The sequence below is a fragment of the Alligator mississippiensis genome, chromosome 4 (genome assembly GCF_030867095.1).
Source record: "Alligator mississippiensis isolate rAllMis1 chromosome 4, rAllMis1, whole genome shotgun sequence".
NCBI lineage: Eukaryota > Metazoa > Chordata > Crocodylia > Alligatoridae > Alligator > Alligator mississippiensis.
Genome location: NC_081827.1, coordinates 1,198,270 through 1,213,895, shown reverse-complemented (window position 1 = coordinate 1,213,895; position 15,626 = coordinate 1,198,270). Strand labels below are relative to the sequence as shown.

The window sequence follows — 15,626 nt, the reverse complement described above, 5'->3', positions numbered from 1 at the left end:
CACCCACCCCACTCTTCACAGAGGGTCCTCCAGGGCTTTGGGGTGTGAAATGTGCCCTGTTTCCATCCTGATGCCCCATACCACATAACTGTTGTTTGAGATGTTCCTCCATTCCCTCGTTATCAGGCAGGGTATTAGTGCTACCCATGCCAGACGACTGACTTGTACCAGTGAGGCAAAACCCAAGCTGCCAACATCTCACCAAAAAACAAATTGCAAACAAATTGCTACCGCAGCAGCCCGCGCCCCAGTCGGGTGTCAGTTCAGTTACCCAGATTACAGGTCACCTTGTGAGTAGGCTACTGATAAGAGGCAGAAACAGGTCTACAGCCCAACTACTACTTGCTTGCACCATAAAACCTGAGAACACACGTTTATCTCAAAGTCTGTCTGCCCACGACAGCACCGCACAGACTTGCACCTACCCCAGATCAGGCGCCTCGAGGGGTGGGAGAAGGGGGGCACGCAGATTGGCAGCCGGTCCTCTTGAATTTGCTGAGCTCTCCAAATATCCCTCCAGCCCATGCCCAATAGTTATAGGTGGCTGGTTTTAATATTGTAATAAATAATTTCTGACTGGTTTGATTTAAATTCTTTGTTTCACTGAAACTTTTGGAACTGGGATGAACCAGATCTTCTGTGGACTTGGAAGGTGCCAATTATTTGGGATTTCTATCCCTGGGAAAGAGGGAGGGCTTCTTATCTCCTTTCCTTCCCCCTTGTGCAATGCTGGTCCTGTTTCTTCTTCACCTGACTTTATGGTCTGCTCTGACAGCCTGACTTTGTTTTGACAAGTTATCTAAGCATTATAATTCAACTATATCAATGTCCATGGACCTGGGCAGAAGGCAGAGTGCGGGAGCAGAGCTCCCCATGCCCCGCTCACCCCCGCTCGGCGGCTGGAGAGCTTCCCGGACATCCCGGCAAACGGGGGCTCTGGCCCCTCTTCCGTGCAGGGAAAGCAGAGTCAGAGCATCCTGCTGGGAAGGGACTCGTGCTGGGGCCAGGGCAGCATCCAAATCCAGCCTCTCTGCCCCGGTGTGACCCAAGGAGCCCGGAGCAGAGCCTGCAGGCACCTACCTGGGGCAGGGGGGGCAGGCGCCGGGGCCAAGGCTGCTTCGGTGGGGACGAAGGACGGTTTCAGGCCTGGGGCCGGGGCCGGGGCAGTGCTGCACGGTCCCAGGCAGGAGCGTCTGGACGCGGGTGGTGCGGGGCAGGGGTCCCAGGCACCCCCGGGCGCTGAGCCGCTCCTCTCCGGCTGGCTCCTCGTGCAGTGGGGCCGACACAGTCACCCCGGCACTGGGGCCATGGCCGGTGGCTCAGCAAGGGGGACACTGACTTCCCCAGCTCCCGACAGGAGCAAACCCAGAGAAAGCCCCTTCTACTCGCTGCACCCCAAGGGCTTCATTGGCACTGGCTCCAGGGCTGAGTGGGATGTGGGGGCCCAGCGCAGGGCTTTTCTGTCTCCCTGCCTGCGTCCCCAGGTACCAGCCCTTCCCCAGGGTCCCCGGGGCGTCTCCAGGATGGAGGCAGATGCTGGAGTTTTGTGGAGGGTCCAGGGTTGTGGCCCGGGCCCCAACTCTTGGCCCTGCGCTCACAGCCCTGATGTGGCATGCACCTGTGGGTGGGGGCCGGGCAGGTGGCAGAGAGGGGTGCTGACAGGGCTGTGGGGTTATAAGCATGGGCTTGTGGGGCCTGCGCCGTGGCCGCCTGTGCCACGCCAGTCTAGGGTCCCCTGTGCTGGGAGGGGACAAGGGGCCAGAGCTCCTGCCCCACCAGGTCTCCCTTGACCGTGGGCAGGGATGGCCCATGAGGGGGAAGAGGTATGGGGGCACCAGGACAAGCTGGATTCTTTTCTGGGGGCTGAAGCCAAAGCAGCCAGTGCTGTGTTTCCTCCTCCCCATGGTTGCCCTTGTACAAGAATTGTACAAGCCTCTCCCTGAAGTCTTGTAAAAGGCCGTCCCCCATGCACACCCATTGCCGTGGACCCCAGCCACCCCCTACTCTGCAACCCCACAGGTACCCCGCTCTTGCTTGCAGGCAGGAGCAGGTGAGTGCAATGGCCCCTCACTGCCCATGGCCAGGCAGAGCTGGGCGCAGGCAGCAGAGCAGAGGGGATGGGGTGGCATGGGCCAGGGGTCCTGGGCCAGGGGAAGGAGATGAAGGGGCTGCTCCGTGCCCAGGGCAGGACAGGGAGATCGAGCCTATCTCTTGTGCATCCCTCTCAACCACCTTTGGTCATGACGGGGCCTCTGCCACTCAGTGCAGCAGCTACGTCCAGGTCTTTGCAGGGTCTTAGCTGGACGCGTAGCACAGCTCTAGCCTGGTGTGACCAAACCCTGATGCCTCCCATGACTTCCACTTCATGATGCAATCAACTAAGTTTAGCACCAAAAAGTTTTGGAGTCAGACCTGAGCGCCGCTGACAAACAAGTGTTTAACAGTTCCCCTGGGCCTTGTTTGTGTGTACGAAGAGCAGGCCGGGTAACGAGGCCCCAGAGTGTTTTGTGCTGTTGTCATTAGTGCGAGGCCCATGGGTGCAGGCAGGGCCATCGGGATTGAGACCTAAGCAGCGAAGCGGAGCAGAAAAACCTTGTTTTCCAGTGTGGTGGTTTTGCTCCCAGAGTCCTATATGAACAACACTAATTGGCCCCTGTGCAACCTTGGCCTGTCCAGACAGACACCAGGGGTAATTGAGCCCCTCCAGGCCCCAGACCGAGGTGGGAGGGGGTGCTGGCCCGTGCCTGGCTCCGCTGTCCCTGTTCCAAGCAGTCACGGGCCCCCAGGGCTATCAGGGCAGCTCGTGTGTCAGCACCCAACACCCCACTAGCAGAACAGTGTCTTTCCCACCCCTGGCAATGGGGATGGGGGCCCTGTGATGCCAGACCACTTGCAGGCCATGTCCTGGCCACTAACAACCAGTATGATGAGCACAGCTGCTCTGCCCAGGGCAGGCCAGTCCCAAAAGGGACTTGTGTGCCCAGGAGGAACAAGGTCAATAAGGATAAGTGCAAAGTGTTGTCCTTAGCACAGGACAGTCCCATGCACCGGTGCAGGCTGGGGGTGACTGGCTAGGCAGCAGCTCTGCAGAAAAGGACCTGGGAGTGAGCATGGACAAGAAGATGGATAAGAGCCAGCAGTGTGCCCTCATTGCCAAGAAGGTGTACGGCATCCAGGGCTGCATTGCTGGAGCGGTGCCAGCAGATCGAGGGCAGTGATCCTTCCCCTCTATGCAGCACTGGGGAGGCCACATCTGGAGTCCTGTGTCCACTTGTGGGCCCCCGATACATAAAGGAAGTGGACACATTGGAGAGAGTCCAGCGGAGGGCAATGAGAATTGCTGTGGGGCTGGGGAACAGGACTGGTAAGGAGAGGCTGAGGGAACTGGGCTGGCTGAATCTGGAGAAGAGAAGCCTGAGCGGGGATTGAATAGCATCCCCCAGCAGGGAGCAGCCCCAGCCCCAACCCCAGAGTTCAGGGCAGGCTGGGAGCACCCTCAAGTCATGACATGACACCCCATGACCCTGCAGGCCGGGTGGGGTCAATCCCCCACACCCTGGGCCAGGGGCCGTGGCACATGGGACCAGGCTGTCACCACTGGTGCTGTCAGTGGCTGCCTTGGCCTCAGCTCCCAACTCAGCCTCGTGCCCCCATTCCCCTTCCCCAACATGGACTGGTGCTGCCCTGGCTCAGCGAGCCCCAATAAGAGCAGGAACTATGACCTCTTTTCCCTTCCTGGCACAGGGCACCGCAGCACTGCAACGCAGGCATCCTGAGCGAAGTCCCCTCCAGGCCATGTTCACAGCAACTGGTGATGTGTAGGGGGTGCACGCAGGTGCATGTGCACCCCGAGTGTGGCGGTGCACCCCCAGCTTCCAGGGGCATGTGGCGTTCATGTTCACAGCCCCACAGCCCCATCAGGACCCCTCTCTGCCCCCTGGCCGGCCCCCACCCACGGCTCTGTGTCCACATTGGTGCTCTGCCCTCACCCCGCTCGGCCTCAGCTCTGCGCCCACTGCATGGCTGCACCCTCCCGGAAGAATTGGGGAAAGGCCCCACATGCACAGATCCACGGCCACCTCCACTGCCCGATGGGCTGTGCAGGGATCCTATTCCAGCCTCCTCCCTCTCTTTGGGGTCAGTCTCTTCCCCTCTCTCTATCATGTGCCTATCAACCCAGTTGCTAGTGAGTAACGTGCCAGACACCTAACAAGGAATTTAGTTGACTGTAATCTAGTCGCATGGCAAAAGGCGGACAAGCCACTCAGATTTGCTCAAGCTTGTTTTCTTTCTAAATTTTGCTAGGGCTATTCCTTCCCCTTCCCATCCCTCTTTGTTCAATAAATCTATTTTAGCACACCGCGCTGTGTGTGCTTAAGAGGGAAAGGACCTACTAAGGTGGGCTCGGTTATTTTACTCTACTTCCTCATGGGAGGTTGCTGATGAATGCTTCAGACTAATAGAAGCACCCCAAAATCCCAAGGTCTACAGGGCCTGTGTATCCCGGGTGGCACCGGGCCCAAAGACCTGATTCCAGGTGGTGGCAGCGGTACCCTAGGCTGGCGGGTGTGCTCCAGGAAGGAAGTCGGACAGACATCGGTGCCCCAGGGGAGGCAATCGAGGCTTGGTTTTTGGCCAGGCACAGTGCGGTGGGCAGCTTCGTGCAGGGACACCCCGTACTGGCCCACCACAGGGGCCACCCACCAGGAGCATACGGGCCCAATCCTGTCAGTGGGAGCAAGAGGCTCAGGGCTGAGCCAACCCCATGGGGTGAGTGGCTGTGAGCAGGACCCTCCTGGATACATGTAGGTGCATGGCGCTGACAGGAGCCCTGAGGAGAGGGCAGGGCAGGAGCAGCAGGGCTCAGGCATGGGCACGAGGGGTGAAGGGCTTAGTGCAGCAGGAGGCCGTGAGCCCTAGGCATAGAGTCGGGATGCAGGCCACAGCCCTGGACCCTCCACATGGCTCGAGCACCAGTCCCTAGCCTGGAGACGTGCAGCGGAGCTGTGGACATGGGCTAGTCCACGGGGACGTGGGCGGGGAGGCATGTCCCATGCAGCTCTGGCCCCAGCACCCAAGAAGCCCTCAGGGAGCAGGGAGGGAGGGGCTGTCTCTGCGTTTGCTCCTGTTGGGAGCTGGGGAAGTCAGTCTCCTCCTTGCTGAACCACCAGCAATGGCCCCAGTGCAGGGGTGCTTGTCATCAGCCCTTCTGCACTAAGAACCAGCAGAGAGGAAAGGCTCAGTGCCCGTGGGGGTGCCGGGCATCCAGATGCGCCTGCCTGAGACAGCACAGAATAGCCCTGGCCCCGGGGCCTGAACTCATGCTTTCTCGTCACAGAAGCAGCAGCAGCCCTGGCACAAAGCGGCCACCCCCTCTCCAGGTAGGTGCTTGCAGGCTCTGCCCTGGGCTGTTTTGTGCATACAAGAGCAGAGAAGCAGAGTCTCAAAGCCTGCCCCGGTTCTTGCCCCATCCCCAGGTCTGGCTCCTTCCCAGTAGGATCCTCTCGCTGCATGGAGAAGGGACCAGAGCCCCTGTTTACTGGGATGCCCAGGAGCATCTCCAGCATCCGAGTGGAGGTGAGTGGGGGCATGGAGAGCTCTGCCCCAGCGCTCTGCCTTCTGTCCAGGGCTGTGATGAGAAGGGAGAACCGCCTGGTTTTCCTCCTTGCTAATCAATTCCCCCATTGGCAATTAGTGCCTCGCTTTTGATTTGCATCTGCCTGGCTTCAGCTTCCAGCCACTGGCTCCCAGGCTTTTGTCCCCAGGACTGAGTTGTCCTCAGGTCCTGGGAGAGAGACAGGTTCCTCCTGTTGAGAGGGACCACAGCAAGTCCCCCTGCAGCCATCTCTCAGGGACCCTGAACAGGTTAGGCTCTCGCCCCCAGACATTTTGTTCAATCCTTGTATCATGTTCTGCCCTTTCCCCAGTTTGTCATAGTCCTTTCTTTAACAAGTGGACCGCAGAGATGTCTGCAGCACCCAGGACTGCTCTCACTCTGGCCAGAGGCAAAATCCAGCTCAGGTCTGATCATAGATATAGTTTCATTAATTTGCTCATATATTTAGTAAATACAAAATCAGGTTGTCAGAGCAGACCATCAAATCAGGTGAAGAAGAAACAGGACCAGCATTGCACAAGGGGGAAGGAAAGGAGATAAGAAGCCCTCCCTCTTTCCCAGGGATAGAAATCCCAAATCACTGACACTTGCCAAGTCCACAAAAGATCTGGTTCAGTCCAGTTCCAAAAGTTTCAGTGAAACAAAGACATTTAAATCAGACCAATCACAGGTCTCTTATTAGAATATTAAAACCAGCCACCTATAACTACTGGGCAGGGACTGGAGGGATATTTAGAGCTCAGCAAATTCAAGAAGACTTGCTGCCAATCTGCGTGCCCCCCTCCCCTCACCTCTCGAGGCTCCCCAGCTGGGATAGGTGAGAGTGCACGCGGTAGTGTTATGGGCAGACAGATACACTTTGGGATAAAGGCATCTTCTAATGTTTTAAGATGCAAGCAAGTAAGTAGAAGTTGGGCTGTAGACCTGTTTGTGCCTCTTTTCTCAGTGGTCCACCCACAGTGACCTCTAATTTAGGTAACAGAACAGAGAGCCAACTGGGGGCCCAGGTTGCTGTGTGGTAGCACAGTTTGCACTTTGTTTTTTGGTGAGATGTTGGCAGCTTGAGTTTTGCCCCACTGGTACAAGTCAGTCGTCTGGCACGGGTAGCACTAATACCCTGCCTGATAACGAGGGAATGGAGGAACATCTCAAACAAGAGTTATCTGAGATGGGGCATCAGGATGGAGACAGGGCACATTTGACACCCCAAAGACCTGGAGGACGCTCTGTGAAGAGTGGGGTGGGTGGATTAAAAAGAATAGAAAAAGGGGGAAATGCAGGAAGAAGGCAGCTCTCCTTTAGGGACCGCACATGGTTGCAAAGGGGACATCTGAAAAGGTACAAACCTGAGAGGAGGAGCATCAAAATGTTAGAGCCCAGGGACAAGGCCCAGAGGATGTATGTAAGCAATTAGGGGCAGAGGTTTTACACCTGGACGGCCGGGCTTGAAGAGACGGCGTTCATCTCCCAGCTGCTGACCGACACGTCAGCTCCGGCAGTCAGAGGCAGCTCAATGAAGTGCCAAGCTGGAAAACATACAGTCCCAACTGCAAGACAGTGTGGGGCTGCTCGGACCGCTCTCGGGGCAGTGGGACAAGCCCCAGACGAGCGGGGGATCACGGGCATGTGAAGTACGAACCAGGCAGTTAGAGGAGCAGCTTCCAGCTAACGGGGAACAGCGGCTGCTGGCACTTCCACAGGGAAGGGGGACGATGGCCCTGACCATCTTACACCCAACACGAGTGTGCAAATGACCGGTGAAGCCCAGAGGGGGAAAGCAAGCTCAAACCAGCCCCATAGCTCCCACATGACTTAAAACTGAAACTGCAGATCATGGAAACCAAAATCTGGAACCGAATCAGCAACGTGCCCTGGTAGCACTATGGCCAAATTAATCAGGATTATGTCATAGATTGGCTTTTAATGGAGGACACAAAAAGACAGCTGGTGGGCTCACAACCGGAGATCTGATCCGGGTGTTGTGTCGCTGTTTGCCACCCGGTAACTGGGAGGAGCTCCCAGACACAATTAATCACGGGCAGGAAAATGCTATAAACAAAGTGCATGGAAGGGCGGTGTGTGTGTCTGCACATGCGTGTGTGCGCGTGCATCCTTGGAAAAGACACCTTGTTCTCGTACCTCTGCAATGTGACCCAAAGAACAGGGCCGTCATCGAGGTTGTTTTTCAACCCAGTTCTTCTCCTGTGCAAACTAGGGGTGCCTGACTGGGACCAAGATAACAATCGATAGATTGTTAACCCTGGTAATAGCCCTGGTATTGTCACATGCACCCTGAGAGTAACCTCAGGCAGTGCTGACACAACCAGTTTGGAGAGACGTACTCCTGTTACTTTAAGACTCAGAGGGAAACTGGATTTCCTCCCAAACTGAGCAAACAGGGTCGATATTGCCTGAAGGCGCAGTTCATTTTCTGCAAATGAGAAACTATTTATTTCACCAACTGGAACCCAGTTATTACCCCAAATGAGAACCCAGGTATTTCTCCAAACGAGAACCTGGTTAATTCCTAAATAAATTAGTTTTATTGAGCATTATAAAGTATTAACTACAAGCATGCTTTTGGATATACTTTTTTAAGGGAGTAATTGTGTATTACCAGTCCGAATACAACACATCTCGAGAGCGGCCCTGGCATCTCAGAGCAGGCTGGTTCCTTGAAGGGAGATCGGAGATTTCCAGTTCTCATCGTTAGGGTGAGGGGAAGGGGATGCATCTTCCTTTGTCCAGGTGCTAATTTTTATACTCCATAAGTCCCACAGCTATCAGTTAAGCCAGTTTCTGTTTTTCATCAACACATTGGGTTATGTCTTTACTTTATCATTGCTTTTCCCTTCTCTGGGTACCAGGGAGTCTTTTGCTCCAGATACGGCTGGAATGCAGTGTAACAAGCCTTTTTCTCCATAGAAAGCTCTTTTTCCAGACTTTTTACAAAAAAACCCCAAACAAGTTATACTAGACCTTTCTTTTTAGAAAAGCAGGTTACACAGTTATATAACTTGTGCATGTATGCCAACTATGTGAATGCACTCTAGCCTCCTTCTGTCAAGTCAGCCTGGCTTTGTAGGCATAAGGAACCATTTCAATCCTGTCAAGCATCACAAGGCTGGACTGTGTCCACGCCATGGCACGGTCCCTAGGAAAATAACATCTAATACATTTGGTTACCTCAATCACTACTACTACTGCAACTGTAGTATAAAGCTATGATAGAGTAGTTTCTTTTTCTTGCTGGCTAAGTTAATTTTCTGATCTGCAAATGCTCACACTGTGATTACTCAGAAACAGACTCTGGGCTGTCTGCTTCGCAGCACTTCTGCAGTTCGGCCTGGGTCCCGTGAAAATGGCCAAGGCTGCAACATCAGACTGATGAAGACAGCCCAGAAGGACCAGGGAGATGTAGTCTGGGCAGGAGAAGTCTGAAGAGGGATTTGATAAGACTTCATGTCCCTGCAGGGCGATGGCAGCGAGGATGGAGATGGGCTTGTCTCTGCGGCTGTAGGGGCCATGACGAGGAGCAGGGCCTCCAGCTGCCGCAGGCAAGGTTTAGGCTGGGGAAAAGGAGCAGGTTTCTGCGTCTGAGGGCGGTCGAGCACCGGGACAGGTGCCCGGGGCAGTTGTGGCCTCTCCATCCCTGGAGGTGGTGACGAGCAAGCTGGACCGACACATGTCTGGGCTGGTTTAGTCAGGGCTCATCCTGCCTGGGGCAGGGGGATGGACTAGATGAACCTGCGAGGTCCCTGCCAGCCCTACTTGCCTTGATCTCTTGTGATCCTGAGTCATTACCTCACCTCAAAATGACCACGAGACACAAGAAATCATTAAAACTTGCTCATGAGATCCTGTGTAACATCCCTGCAGCCAGAGCCCTGCGCCAGCCCTGTCCCAGGGGTGAGCCCAGCATCCAGACAGCCCTGGCCCTGAGCACGGGGCAGACGCAAGGAGCGCAAGATGCCTGGGAAGATTGGCAGCGGCAGCCCCAGCTCCCCCGGGTGCCCGCACGTTCCCCACGTGCGCTCCATGCCCGTGCGGGAACCCTGCCATCACCGTGCACTTGAGCTTCACACTCCAGTGAAACCCATCTGTTCAGAAGCTTCCCCCATTGCAGTGGGGGTCAGTCACTGCTGTGACCCCTGCACCCACTCGCTTTCTTGCTGCTCCAGCTCTGAGATGCAGAGAGGGGACTGGTGCGAGAGCGGGGCAGGCTGCCGGCACACAGTCCGAGCCGGAGAAGAGGTGCCTGAGCGGCCAGAGACTGTCTGGTTTCCGTGTGCTCAGCACGGCAGCATCCTTGGAGCCCTGGGACGGGGAGCGACAGGCCAGGAGGGGCCGACACGCAGCAGAGCAGAGCACGGGGGAGGGCAGCACGCCGCGCACAGCCAGGCAGACCGAGGGCAGCTCCCCAGGGCCGGGCGCTGCTGCCTGCCCGCACCACAGAGCTCTCTCGGGGGAGCAGGAGGGCACTGGGCTGCCTGGGAGCAGGGAAGGGGAAACGGTGGGGTCGGTCCAGTGGTGGGGGCTCAGCTGGTGACAAAGTCTGTGCAGGCAGTCTGGGGAGGAGGATGACTGCACAGTCCGGTGGGTGGCGAATTGGCTAAAGGGTCGCACCCAAAGAGTCGTGGTAGATGGGTCGGTCTCGACCTGGAAGGGTGTGGCCAGTGGGGTCCCGCAGGGTTCAGTCCTTGGACCGATACTCTTTAATGTCTTCATCAGTGACTTGGACGAGGGAGTCAAATGTACTCTGTCCAAGTTTGCAGATGACACAAAGCTATGGGGAGAAGTGGACACGCCGGAGGGCAGGGAACAGCTGCAGGCAGACCTGGACAGGTTGGACAAGTGGGCAGAAAACAACAGGATGCAGTTCAACAAGGAGAAATGCAAAGTGCTGCACCTAGGGAGGAAAAATGTCCAGCACACCTACAGCCTAGGGAATGACCTGCTGGGTGGCACAGAGGTGGAAAGGGATCGTGAAGTCCTAGTGGACTCCAAGATGAACATGAGCCGGCAGTGTGACGAAGCCATCAGAAAAGCCAATGGCACTTTATCGTGCATCAGCAGATGCATGACGAATAGGTCCAGGGAGGTGATACTTCCCCTCTATCGGGCGCTGGTCAGACCGCAGTTGGAGTACTGCGTGCAATTCTGGGCGCTGCAATTCAAAAGGGATGCGGATAACCTGGAGAGGGTCCAGAGAAGGGCAACTCGTATGGTCAAGTGCCTGCAGACCAAGCCCTACGAGGAGAGACTAGAGAACCTGGACCTCTTCAGCCTCCGCAAGAGAAGGTTGAGAGGCGACCTTGTGGCTGCCTTTAAGTTCATCACGGGGGCACAGAAGGGAATTGGTGAGGATTTATTCACCAAGGCGCCCCCGGGGGTTACAAGAAACAATGGCCACAAGCTAGCAGAGAGCAGATTTAGACTGGACATTAGGAAGGACTTCTTCACAGTTCGAGTGGCCAAGGTCTGGAACGGGCTCCCAAGGGAGGTGGTGCTCTCCCCTACCCTGGGGGTCTTCAAGAGGAGGTTAGATGAGTATCTAGCTGGGGTCATCTAGACCCAGCACTCTTTCCTGCTTATGCAGGGGGTCGGGCTTGATGATCTATTTAGGTCCCTTCCGACCCTAACTTCTATGAATCTATGAATCTATGAAAGGTGGCCAGGCACTGCAGCAAGCACACGCACGTCCCAGCCTCACTGCACTCAGGGCTGCTCTCGCAGTCCCAGCTGCGAGCGTGGTGGGAGGGAAACCGACACGGGCAGCCAGAGGTGGGTGCCATGGGGCTGCCCCAGGGACACCCCCACATCTTTACATCCCCCCGCCGGTATAGCCCATGCAGGGGTGTGGAGGAGCGAGTGCTGTGGTCCTGCACCGTGTGCGCGTGGGGCAAGGGGCAGCTATCGGAGCCCCAAGGGCCCTGCCCGCCGGCATGACACGGCCCAGCCGCGCTGGGGAAGGGGCTGGTCTTGCACCGGATCACTGTCCCCGTGCTCTGCCTCCGCCCACTGCTGGTCTCTCTCCCCGCAGGTAGCTGCCACCGGCCCCATGGACGGGGCAAACCAGACGCAGGTGACAGAGTTCATCTTCCTGGGCTTCTCCCACATCCTGCAGGGCCAGGCCTTCCTCTTCCTGGCCTTCTTGACTGTCTACCTCATCACCCTGCTGGGGAACTGCCTGATCCTCACCCTCATCGTGCTGGATCCCCAGCTGCACAGCCCCATGTACTTCTTCCTTGGCCACCTCTCCTTCCTGGACATGTGCTACTCCTCCGTCACGCTGCCCAAGATCCTGGCCAACCTCCTGCAGCGGCGGGAGACCATCTCCTACTGGGAGTGCATGGCACAGATGTTCTTCCTCATGAGCTGCGCGGGTGCCGAGTCTTCATTGTTGACTGTCATGGCCTTTGACCGGTACACGGCCATCTGCAAACCCCTGCACTACACCAAGATCTTGAGCAGGGGCGTATGCATCTCCCTGGCCACCGTGTCCTGGCTCTCGGCCATCCTGGGCTCAGCAGTCCAATCCTCCCTGGTCATCAACATCTCCTTCTGTGGAGACAACCAGATCCACCACATCTTCTGCGATGCCCCTCCTCTGCTGAAGATCGCCTGCAGCGACACCTACGTCAGTGAGATGGCTTTGCATACAGCCAGTGTCATCGTGGGATCAATCCCATTTATGCTCATCCTCATCTCATACATCTACATCCTGCTGGCCATCCTCCGCATCCGCTCCGACACAGGGAGGCGCAAAGCCTTCTCCACGTGTGCTGCACACCTGGTTGTGGTTGTTATCTACTTTGGGATGGGCAACCTGAACTACAACCGGCCCAGAGCTGGCTACTCCCTGGAGGTGGACACGCTGGTCTCCGCGCTTTACTGCATCCTCACCCCCATGCTCAACCCCCTCATCTACAGCCTCCGCAACCAGGACGTGAGAGGCGCCCTGAGGAGGGCCCTGGGGCAGCATGAGAAGGAGAAAGCCTCCACAGGTGCACAGCCAGGTGTGGACTAAAGTGATGGCTGGGAGGAGACGTCTACCCCAGCACGACACCAAGGGCTCAGCCACGTGCTGATGGGGAAAGTCCCTTTTGCATTTCTGGGAAAGAGTCACAGCAAAGTAGAGCTGGCAGGGGCTCTATATATTAGATGACTAGATGAGAGCTCATCTAGTCCCATGCCCTGCTCCAGTGTGGATCCACCCTGTCTACTCCAGCTCGGACACGCATGTCTAGTCTGTAAAGACTCACAGTGATTGCACCTGCTCCCTCTGGGATGCGTTGTTCCTAGCTTCCAAGGGACAAAGGATAGATGTTGGGAGGTCGGGCTGTGCAAGGCTTTGGACCCAGAGAAGCTTCAGATGCTTTGGCGTCCGAAGCAGCATGTCTGGATCGAAGCACTGGCGTCGTTAGGCTTTCCGAAGCGGTTTGGAGCTTCTGAAGCACTTCAGAAAAGCTTTGGAGCCATTTCCCTGTCCTTATCTCCTTGAAAGTTTGCAGGCTTTGTGGCCTCAGCAGGGGCCACCATCCCTGCAGCTTTCACCCTGCTGTGCCTTAACACACACAGTGTCACCCATGGCATGAGATTTGTGTGTCAGCAGCTTGAGAGGCAGAGCCCCCCAAGCCCCTGCACTGATCTTCTTGAAACCAGCAGGCTTTGTGGCTTCACCAGGGGCCACCACCCCTGCAGTTTTCACCCCCCACCCCCTGCTGTAACACCTAGACGTGACATGATTTTGCTTTCAAGAATTTTGGGTGCAGTTCCTCCTGAACCCCTGCACTGATCTTTTTGAAACTTGGCAGGCTTCATGCTCTCAGCGCAAGCTACCACTCCTGTAAAGGTCATACAAATCAGAGAAAAAATAACAAAGTTATAGATATTTCATTGATTCCCCATTATACCCTGTGGCTGGATCTCCATAGTGGCTCTGAACCACTTTGGAAAGCCTAGTCCTACCTCCCAACAGCTACCCTTTGTCCCTTGGTGCAATGCCAGTCCCTTGTGTCTTGTTCTGTTGGCTCTCAACTTACAGAGCCAGGGATTTGTTCTAGGACTGTGTGATATTTCAGCAGCTGTTTGGTTTTGGAGGTGTTTCAGCCTATTTCGGTGCCCAAAACACCAAATCTAAAATAAAAGAGAAGGCTCCAAAACATCTCCGAAGTGAAATGAAATCATCCGAACCTTTTTGGATGTTTTGGAGGTGGGCTTCTGGGGGAAACAGAAGCTCAGAAGAGGGAAGGCGGGGGGAGGACTGTTTTTATATTGACATCTGTAGCAGGCCAGTGTCTGTGATCTGTCCCTGAGGTCCCTTCCAATCCCAGTGCCCTGGGGAGGGACAGAGAAACAGCATCTAAGGCTCTGTGTGAAGCCTTTCTCTGCCTTCATGAGCTGTCTGTCTGGAAGCAATAGCGTGTGAAAGGTAGTGGGAGGGAAAGCGGACAGGGAGAACGAAGAGCACAGAGATGTAACTGGGCATGGAGACAGTGAGAAGGACAACAACGGGATCAGCAGCAGCGGAAGTGACAGCAACATCAACAGCAACAAGGACAGTGAATGAACCGAGCATGGAAACCCCAAATCGGGGTTTGGACTAAAGGACTATGATTTTGCTAGGTGAGGGTGGAGGGTGGGTGTGCAGAGGGGCAGGGGAGTGTGTGTTTATTGTAACGGGAAGCGCGGGTCTCGTAATGCAGTTTTAGGATGCGTGATGGAAAGCTTATAATAGAGGATGTATATATATATAACTCTCTCTCTCTAGAAATATATTTTAATAAAAAAAAGAAAGGTACTGGTCGGCTGCAGTGGCTGACTTTCTAGTAGTCAGTCTCTTACTAGCCTCTCTTCTTGGAAAGGATTGAATACACCTTGCCAATATATTACAGATAGAAGATATATTACACACACACACTCATACAAACACACACATTAAACACATAAAGATATAGTACACATACACACATTTTCCAGCACAGCAAACGATATGACGTGTGCTGGAAAGGCAGGTGCCAGGTCTTCTGGCAGGGGAGCGAGAGGGGAGAGAGCGGGGAGGGGGAGAGCTGCAAGTCCCAGCCACCGCCCCCCCACAACGTAGATGCACCCTCTTCCCTAGCAGCCATGAGGTTCTGCTGCTAGTGGCAGCAAGGAGGTGGGACCAGTGTCTGCACCTGCCCCACCTCCACTAACACCAGCAATAATAATAACCCCCAGCATGACAAGCACCAGCATGACATTCTCCTCCACCCCAATTTCAGTTCCCTGCCTGAGCCTTCCAGTGCCAGAGGATGAGCTGGATCTGCAACCAGGGAGCTCAGTGCCAGAGCCGGAGACGTTCTGGGGAAGGAGTGGGAATCTGAGTTTCTGCTCCACACCCCTCAGTGTTCCCCTAGAGTCAGGTCACTGTCTCCAGAAAGCACCTTGGAGGGGATTGAGGTTGTGGAGGCAGGTGGCTCAGCCGAGTCAGCTCCTCCTGTCATTGTGCCTCTGCCTAAGTATAGGGAAAAGGCAGGATCTGCGCCTGCACCCCAAAAGTGAGGGGGTAGTGTAGTGTGGGATCATCAAACAGGCAGAGCTGAGCATCATGCAGCACAAAATCATGCAGGATGTGGAGACTCAGGGGAACTCAACATATCTGATGCTCAAAAAGCTGCTTGAGCAACAGAAGACCATCCATGAGATGGTCTTGCTTGGAGAGATTGGGATCAGCGGTCCCCTTAACAAAGCTCAGTGGGATACCATCTCCCAGCCATGCCTTGAGGCCACCAATAGCCTCAGCGCTGGCGAGCGCCTCCTTAGCCAGATGATCCCCATAGTGAGGGAACTTCAGAACCAAATGGAGAAGTTCCAGGGGATCGATCTTCTTGGCTGGGGCAAACCGCTGTCACCACAGGTGCAGGCATTGGTGAAGCAGCTGAAGGAGGGCATCAAGAAATGGCTGGATCTGTTGCAGTCCAGTACGGTTCACATGTTGGTGGCCATGTGTGACCCAAGGGTGAAG

At 55.5% G+C, this 15,626-nt stretch overlaps 1 protein-coding gene across 1 annotated transcript; it reads left to right on the top strand.

Annotated features, from left to right (window-relative positions):
- The first annotated feature begins 3,110 nt into the window (after positions 1 to 3,110).
- Positions 3,111 to 12,647, top strand: LOC132243185 (olfactory receptor 10A3-like). The gene is made up of 3 exons (XM_059725505.1): positions 3,111 to 3,194; positions 11,661 to 11,854; positions 11,885 to 12,647. The coding sequence occupies exons 1-3, from the start codon at positions 3,111 to 3,113 to the stop codon at positions 12,645 to 12,647; spliced, it is 1,041 nt and encodes a 346-aa protein (XP_059581488.1).
- Positions 12,648 to 15,626: the final 2,979 nt, after the last annotated feature.

Coding starts and splice junctions, on each gene's coding strand:
- LOC132243185 (XM_059725505.1), top strand. CDS start 3,111: ATGGACAAGAAGATGGATAAGAGCCAGCAGTGTGCCCTCATTGCCAAG. Junction 3,195..11,660: donor AGGGCTGCATTGCTGGAGCG/GTGCCAGCAGAT, acceptor CTCTCCCCGCAG/GTAGCTGCCACCGGCCCCAT. Junction 11,855..11,884: donor CCCCAGCTGCACAGCCCCAT/GTACTTCTTCCT, acceptor CCTCTCCTTCCT/GGACATGTGCTACTCCTCCG.